Source organism: Taudactylus pleione, unplaced genomic scaffold (genome assembly GCF_031769625.1).
Source record: "Taudactylus pleione unplaced genomic scaffold, aTauple2 ptg000504l, whole genome shotgun sequence".
NCBI lineage: Eukaryota > Metazoa > Chordata > Amphibia > Anura > Myobatrachidae > Taudactylus > Taudactylus pleione.
In genome coordinates, this window is record NW_028284906.1 from 710,316 (window position 1) to 719,292 (window position 8,977).

General features: G+C 43.3%; 1 protein-coding gene across 1 annotated transcript in view; it reads left to right on the top strand.

Moving 5' to 3' along the window:
• The window catches only part of LOC148501730 (uncharacterized), an 89,655-nt gene that overhangs the window by 30,760 nt on the left and 49,918 nt on the right, over positions 1–8,977 (top strand). Inside the window, exons 8-9 of the mRNA XM_088450030.1 lie at positions 3,560–3,828; positions 4,850–5,012. Coding sequence (XP_088306156.1) covers positions 3,560–3,828; positions 4,850–5,012 — 432 coding nt within the window. The remainder of the gene's footprint in view (positions 1–3,559; positions 3,829–4,849; positions 5,013–8,977) is intronic.

Consider the following 8,977-nt stretch of genomic DNA (forward strand, 5'->3'; position numbering starts at 1 on the left):
TCCATATGTGTGTGTGTTTATATGTATATATATTTAGTGGCAGGGACAGCAGGATCTCACCTGTTTAAATGTGGAACAGCAGTTGAACATGGATCCAGTCCAAGTTTTCTTTAAGGTCAGAGATGAACTGCAGCTAACCTAATTAGTGGCATCTGTTAACTAGCTTTAAAAATGTCTGTGCACAGGTATAGTGTGCCTGACACCAGACAAGCTGGCCAGGTGATAGGCTGAGGGTGTGGGGTTACATTAAGAACCGCTGGAGTCTACCAATTTTGTTTGCCAGAACACAAGTGCTATGCTGTAACCAGCTGTTAACTGCTTTTGTACCACATGAATGACCCGACTTGTGGAAAAGAATAAACCTGCCGTTCTTTGACCTGTACCTGGTGTATGTGATCCTTGTCAAATTTGGCACCCGAACAGGGAACTGGACACTACTACGTAGCAAAGGATCCAGTAATATATTGAGTTTGAGTTGCACTAACGGCATCTGGTTAAGTAAGTGGGCAAGCCAGCCCTTTAAACGGCAGCTTTTCACAAATTAAAGTTATTTGCTTCTGTATATGTGGCTTACTAATTTGTTTTGCGAAACTGGCACAGCAGAGAGAGTTCATTAAGCCTCCTAAGTTTATCCACAAAGTAATAAAAGTACTAAGGTGGCTGCAAACTCAGATACAGATACTGCATGCTGATTAACAGGAATTGAGAAAAGGTGGGCAGGAGCGGGGGGCAAAGGCTTATACCAACAGATGATATCGAAGCATTTTTGTGCACCTTTGAACCCACTGCTGTTTGCTTAAAATGGCCAGTGGAGGAGTGGGCCGCCAGATTAGCTCCCTGTCTCACAGAGGAGGTACAAAGAGCTTATGTTGATTTAACAGTGTCTGAGGCCAGCTCCTATCCTCGTCTGAGAGAGGCTATACTCAGCAGGGTTGGTATGACGGGCACCAGTAAAGCCCAGGAGTTTCATAAGTGACGGCTGAAACCGTGTGCCTCCTAGGGTACAATTAGCGAAATTAGCCAGACTGATTAAAGCCTGGTTGCAGCCAGATAAAAACTGCACAGTGTGTGGTGGTAATGGTTGCCCTACCACTCAATTACCACCGCTAACTCCTCAAATGTTTGGGGATCAGCTTGTAGAGCCCATTGTTGTACAACCCAGTCTAATGCCTGTATAGCATGGCCTAGGTTCTGGACCATGCTATACGGGCATTAGACTGGGTTGTACAACAATGGGCTCTACAAGCTGACCCTCAAACATTTGAGGAGTTAGCGGTGGTAATTGAGTTGTACTTGACCCTTGGGAAATTGAATAAAGCCAAGCAGGGGTTGCAGCCATTACCTCTTTGTTTTGAGAGTGGTGAGTCGGTCATACGTAGAGACTGCCCAAAACAGAGTGAGCCAATGGATTGCATTGCAGGGAAAACCACTCAACCTGGCTGCTGAAAGCATTTCCCTGTCGGAAACCACCCTGTTCCGTCTGCAGGTACAAATTGTAAGCCGAGAGATCTGGGCCCTAGTTGATACTGGCAGTCCATTGACCATCTGCTAACTTGGTTCCTGCATAACGGTGGGTTTCGTTCTGATCTAAATGAAATAGTACCCATGTGACCAATATGAGTGAGTACAAATGAACACATGTTATTTACAAGTAACAAACAAACAACATACAAAGTATACAGTATACTCAACTCTTGTCTATGTATTCAGATGACACCGGTAATTCATCATCAGCAACATAAATGTACTTCATCTTCTTCCTAACATGGGGTATGGTACCAGGGAGCACTCGTTTCTTCAACACATGATTCAGTCAATATACATTGGCAGCATCCTACTGCAGTCTCAGATCTACCACGAGCCTAAAAATCTTTGTGTACCTCTGATTTATATACCCTAGTCTGGGGTGTTGGCTTTCCGGATATTAAGCCCATATTAATTACATATAGTGCTTGGTATCAAGCACTCATTGGTCCAGCATAGCATTGACCAAACTTATCTCTCTTGCACATGCTCCATAAGCACTAAGAAATTACCAGACAAAGATAGTAATGACGTATCCTAATGTATGTATGGAGATGAACTGTTTCCAAGTTCCTTTGTGTGTAGAGTCTGGACATCACTGTTAATTACCCATAATGCTTAGCATCTCTACACAGCTTACGATGGTCATTCCAATGGAATGTAGCTGCTACTGATAAGAACATAGAAGCTATGAATGGCTCATTATACTTCTAGTAGTAGAAATGGCAGGTAGAGCTAGGGCCCCTCAAATTATGGCTTATTTGACCCCAAAAGGTAATTTGACCATTCTATGGAAAAACAGCAACTGTATTAAGACAATCTCATTTCAAACCTCAAGAGGCATAGCAAGGGGTATATGTGTTTGTTACTTATATGCCCATGTAGAAATTAACTATTTAATCCACTGATTACAGTTCCTCCCAGGGTTGACCAGGTGCTACCCCCTGTAAAGGTGCTGTGCATACATGAAGATGTAGAAGAATGCCCTTGAGTTCACCTGCCCGTGGTGAGAAAAGGGCGACCAGTGCAAGTGGTAGCTGCGGTGACCTCCCGACTTCCTTATCCTCTGATTATAGGCCGTGACTTTCCGCTATTGCAGAAGGTAATTACCTGGCATGGCATCGACAGGCAGACAGGTGGTGGGATCCCAGGAACCAAGAGCTACAGGATACCAAAGTTCTGTGACTGTAAAGACCTCCTTGGCCCATTGGTCTCCCATTGAAGACAGTGTATCATTGCAGAACTTTGGGTGGGACCAACAGAGTGATGAAAATTTGAGAAATGCATTTGAAGTATGATTGAATGGTAAGGTAATTACTGCTTTAGCACCAGAAGGGATGCCATACTTTGTATTGAAAAATGATTTATTGTACTGTGTTGCTTATGCGCAGGATAAAAAGGTAGACCAATTGTTAGTTCCCCGGAAACACGAGCAGATGGTAACGAGGGCGGCTCACACGCATCTGGGAGGGTGGCCATTTAGGGGAGGAAAAAATCTTCCACTGTATACAGTTAAGGTTCTTTTGGCCAGGCATTCATGCGGCAGTAAAGTAATATTGTCAGGAATGCCCAGGGTGTCAGAAGACAGGACCTCAGCCAGCATTTAGGGTGCCCTTGGTTCCTCTGCCTATCATTACCATTCCTTTTGAGCGAATTGGCATGGATTTGATAGGGCCAGTGGAGAAATCTGCTCGTGGCCATCAATATATATTAGTAATGGTTGGCTATGCTTCCAGATACCCGGAGGCCATACTGCTACGTAATATGAAGTCTAGAAGTATTGACCGGGGATTACTAATCCTATGGACCAGCTAGGAAATTCCAAAAGAGGTCCTGACAGACCAGTATTCTCCTTTTGTGTCTAGATTAATGAAAGATCGTCTGTTAGGGGTGGATGGAATTACTACAGTATACCACCCACAGACAGATGGCCTAGTGGAACGCTTTAACTGAACCCTTAAGCAAAGGATAAAAAGGACAGTGTCTCAGGAGAAACGTGATTGGGATCTACTCCTACCCTATCTGATGTTTGCAGTTCAAGAGGTTACCTCAAGGCTCTACGGGTTTAGTCCCTTCAAACTTCTCTATGGTAGGCAATCCAGGGGAATTGTAGATCTGTTAAAAGAAGGGTGGGAGCAGCAGTCACCCCAAGAGCCTAACATCGTTCAGTGTGTGGCCCAACTGTATGACCGTTTAAGGAAAATTGAGCCACTTCTCAACAAGCATATCAATAAGACTCAACAGTGTCAAAGACATAGTTATGACATTACTGTGGTGAACCGGTCCTTTAATTTGGGAGACAAGGTACTGGTTCTCATACCCACCAATGTGAGGCCCTTATCAGATCATGGAGGCGGTGAGCCCTGTTAACTATAAGTTTCCGCAGGAGGGTAGGAGGAAGGAATTCCAAATCTACCATATTTACTAAACCCCTGGAAAGAGAATACCAATCAACCTTCTTTGGTGGGCGTGAAAACCCCAGATTGTCAGGTTCCCATGGAAGTTACTCTGAATCCCAGCCAGAAACAAGAAGTGGTAGACTTAGTAGCACGATACCAGGATGCGTTCTCGCCCATCTCGGGAAAAAAACATAAATCATACAACACGATATTATTACTCCTCTCGGGTGGTGATTAAACAAAGACCATATTGCATACCCGAGGCTAAACAGGAAGCAGTAAAATGGGAAGTGGAGGAGATGCTGCGTCTAGGGGTCATAGAAGAGTCAAACAGTGAATGGAATAATCCCATTGTCTTAGTGCCTAAGCCTTTGGAAGCCTTAAGCCGTGTATTCACTGGATGATATTTTGAACGCCCGAACGATATCGTTATCGTTCACTATATCGCCCAGTGTGTACGCCGTCAACAACCAGCGATGCGTGCTCCCGCTGGTCGTTGACGACATCGCTCATCTCCCGTACCTGCAGCCCAACCTGACTATATCGTCAGGTTCAGCAAGTCCGGGGATGAGGGATGGTGCCCGGCACTGAATTATATAGTCCATGATATCGCACAGTGTGTGTGCTCAATGTCATCAATGACAACCGCTTCCCGATCGCAACAGCCAGTTCACGCATGCGCACTGCGATCCATACGCATGCTCAGAACGAAAACATGGGCCGGGTGTGTGCGAATTCGCAGCTGCGTTTCTTGCTGAATCATCCCCTAAGTGGGCAGTAGAGTTGCTGAAATACTATCTGTTGGGGCAAGAATCTCGACTAGTCACAGACCATGCACCCTTACAATGGATGCACACAAACATGGATGTTAATGCTCGTGTGACCCGTTGGTTTTTGGCCTTACAGCCATATAAATTTATGTGCAGCATCCTGGTAAACAGCACCTAAATGCTGATGCTCTGTCCAGAAGGTTTGTGGTTCCCAATCTTCCTCACAAACCTGTGGTGAAGCTAGAGGAGGAGGAAGAAGGGGAACTCTGGAGTATGGTGGAGGGGTGTCTGCCCGGGCGGATGGCACCAATAGATGTAGGTGAGGCAAGTTGCTTGCCTGGAAGTACCTTAGCTTCACCAAGGTGGTTGAAGCTAAGGGGGGGAGTTGTCACTGGATTAAATGTGGAACAGCGGTTGAACATGGATCCAGTCCAGGATTTCTTCAAGGGCAGAGAAGAAATGCAGCTAAGCTGATTAGTAGCACCTGTTAGCTAGCTTTAGAAATGTCTCTGCACAGGGATGGTGCTCCTGATGTTGGACCAGCTGCCCAGGTGATAGGCTGGGAGTGTGTGTGATTAGTTTAGGAGCCTCTGGAATCTGCACCAATTTTTTTGGCCAGAACCACAAGTGTTTTGCTGTAACCTGCTGTGAAGAGCTGTTGTACCACATAAATGAGGTGATTTGTGGAAAATAATTCAGATTGTAGTGCCACCTGCATCCGCCTATATGAAAGATACAAGACTGCTATTCTAATATAAAGGAAGGCATCCCCGGCATTACACTGTGCTGGGGCTATATTACCTATCAGTGCCCTAATACACACACAAATACAGCACTGTTATAATAATAGGTGATTATGTTATAGAGCAGGAGCTGCCTGTATTATGCAGTATAACACTGTTCTAGATCACACATCTGCCGTGTAATCATTTTCTGTTATCTTCTGACTTTATTTACTAAGATATAGCTTTCTGCAGAGGATACTATGATTATAGGACCTAAAGCCACACTGTACAGCGGATGCCCCTTATTTCTAATCTATATGCTCCCAACTGGCTGGTTATGCTCCTAACTGGCCGTCTTTCCCCTGGTTTATGTTGAGGACCTATGGTTAGGACTACAGGCTGATAAGTGGCATCTGAGGCAAGTAATCTGCATGACATTCTCCCGATTTCCTTTTAGAATCAGTCCATCTATTTGCGTATTTTTTGTAGTGTAGAAATTACTTATAAACCTTCTAGAATAAATAAATTCCTAAATATGTACTATTCATGTGATATAAAAATACAAAATTAACTGGACTATCTCTATAAATGTCAATGAAGTCAGCTTTTACGGTGTCTTTTATTCTTCGTAATATAATTTTTTTTTTATAATAATATAACCCGTATGTTCCCTCTATTATGAGTTTGCTGCCTCTATACTATATTTTGTCCACAATTAATACTAGAATATCCTTTGCCTGATACCCTCTGCTATTTACCCATCTAGCCATTGCTTCATGCCGGCTAAGATACCCCATAGGGGTTGCATAGGGTATGGGAGATAGTGGTAGGAAGCCCCCGTCAGTGGCATAGTCAGTCTCTGAGAAAACGGGGAGCGTTGTTGGAAAATTACGCACCTTAAGCAAAAGTGATGGGTATTAGAAAACGTGCCTACTAGGTCAAAAATAAGCCTGAGTTAACTGGGATTAGAGTTTTTTTAATTACAAAGGGGCATTAAATGCTAGGGGGTAAATTTACTAAGAATCGAGTTTGAACAAGTTTTTTTTCTAAACCCGATTTGCATCGGCGAAACTCCGCTAATTTGAGTCCATGAAACTCTCAATTTTACTAAGAAGTGAGTTTAGCTGTGATAGAGTTGTGCGATGGTTAAGCAGCTCCAGATTTGTCACACGAGTTGCAAGTGTCTTCTCTCTGCCAAACGCTCCCAAACAAGTAGCCTTCACATATCAGTGAGGGATGTATAAAGGCTGCTTGTGTTATACCTGTAAAAAAAAGGGTTAAATGTAAAAATAAAAAAATGACATAGGGTCATCCCCCCAAACAGCATAACCAGCCCCGGGTTGTTCAGTCAGTCCTGGTTCCTAAATATACGGGGAAAAAAACATGTAGGGTTCCCCTATATTTTAGGAACCAGCACTGGGCTGCTCTGCCAGTCCTGGTTTTTAAAAAAAGGGGGAGAAAATTGCATGTGGTGTAATGCCAAAGCCAGTAGACCCTATCACTCAGTAGACCCTATCACTCGAACTCCCTGGCCAAAACATTATCACCCATAGCCGGTCAGCCCAAGCTGGGGATCTCAGGGGAGGTGGGGACCCCCAATAAAGGGGTCCCCCTCTCTGAGCAACCCAGGCTTAGTCTGAAGCCCGGGGCTCTTTCCCGCATCCCTGGAGCGGTAGTTGGGGGGGTAATAATGGTCTCAAAAAATATAAACTATTGTTTTTACTGTGGAACTAGTTGCCAGCATACCTGCCCTTTGGCACTACAAGTGCCAGCAGACGGCCGGCACCTGTACCCCCACTGTAAAAAAAAAATGGTTAAAAAAAACCACACTCACACATACATAAATCACACTATGTGAATGTTTCTGGCAAACTCGCAGCTCAGGAGGTGGTCTATTTAAAACCTCTAATTAGCTGCGAGTTTGCTACAATTACACCGGAGATTGTAATGTCGAATCTTAGTAAATTTCCGAGTTGTATCTTTTTCATGAAAAGTACTTTCGAGTTTGGCCGATAGTGAGTTTATGATGAGTTTGCAATCTCACCCTAGTTTTTCAGTGAAAAAAGAGAAATTACCCCAAACTCACCCGAGTTTATCTTTAGTAAATTTGCCAGTGGAAAAAAAATCTCACCAGAGATTACAATTTCGACCCAAACTCAATTCTTAGTAAATGTACCCCTAGGTGTTTTGACAGTGATTTCTCACTATAACTAGACTTTCAAGGGTATTCAATATGAGAGCGAAAACTCAGTTTTTGCGATGTTTTCGCACCTATGACATCATTATCGCAGGTTTTGCTTTTACACTGTATTCAATTTCAAAGACTTTTCGCAGGTTCGAAAAGTCTTTGTAAAAAAACGGGGATAACTTTTCACCACTAAATAGGTGGCGAAAAAAAGTGCAGAATTCGGGTTTAGGGGTGCAGGCTTAAAAAAAATAGCCTGCAATGACATTTTAAAAATAACTGTCAAAAATAAATAAAAAATAGGGACACCCCAAAAAATTAATTAAAAAAATTCGGGTGAAAAAAAAAAATGGGAAAAAATTGTTTAAACTAGGGAAATAGGTTCAGGCCTATTCTGCAAGTATGCGGCAGGTGTATTCTAGAATAGATTAATAGCGGCAGGTGCACAATTGCAGAATTTAAAAAAAATTACTTTAGGGACATAAAAATATGCTAGTACCCATTTTCATGTACCCCAAATTTGATGGGACCACTTAAAAAGCAAAAAAAATAACCTAAATGCTCTTCTGCATCACTTCTTCAATGTCGGGAAAAAAGCACCTGCCGCAGCTATTTAAATCCCCGACTTTCATTTGCAGGCTAAAACGGGGGTACCCATAGTGATCCCCTATGTTTTTACAGCTTTAGGGGGGGTCCTACAATTTTTTTCAGGAAAATTTTGTATTTTATCGTAAATCCCACCTCGCCGGGTCCCGTTTTCGTAGATTTGATATTGAATACGGGGATAAAGCGGGCGCGCGCCTGATACTTTATCCCAGAAAAATCTCCGATATGAAATGTAAACTTCGGCAGCGAAGTTTACGTTTCATATTGAATAGCCCTCTTAGTGCTTTATTGAAAAAAAGTTTAGTTTATATGTAATACTTTTAGTCATGCTATATAGATCAACCCAACCTCCAGGCCCTGGGCCAGGACCCTTGGCAGGTTCCATGACCAACTCCCATGCCTCTCACCTACTGGAAGGGCTGGGATTGAGTCTTTCATAGTCCTGACTGTGCTAGTCTCACTTTTTTGGCTTTTCCTTGCCAAGCTGCCTGCTGCAAATGTGCCATTTTAAGATTTTTAGCAAGGGGAACGTTTATTCCTAACTGTAACCCTGCCGACTACGCCAATAAGCCCTCTTGTTTATTTTGCTGACGAGTATTCTCCTTGGTGCCATCAACTTTGGAGGAACTTCTAGATCTTGCCGATGTTCCTGTTGTGCTACATTTTCCAGCTTACTGATGATACTCTTCATAATGCTCAGTGGAACATGTAATGCCTTTTAACAATATCACATAGAGGTTTTGGAAGCTCCTTGTAGACCATAGCTTT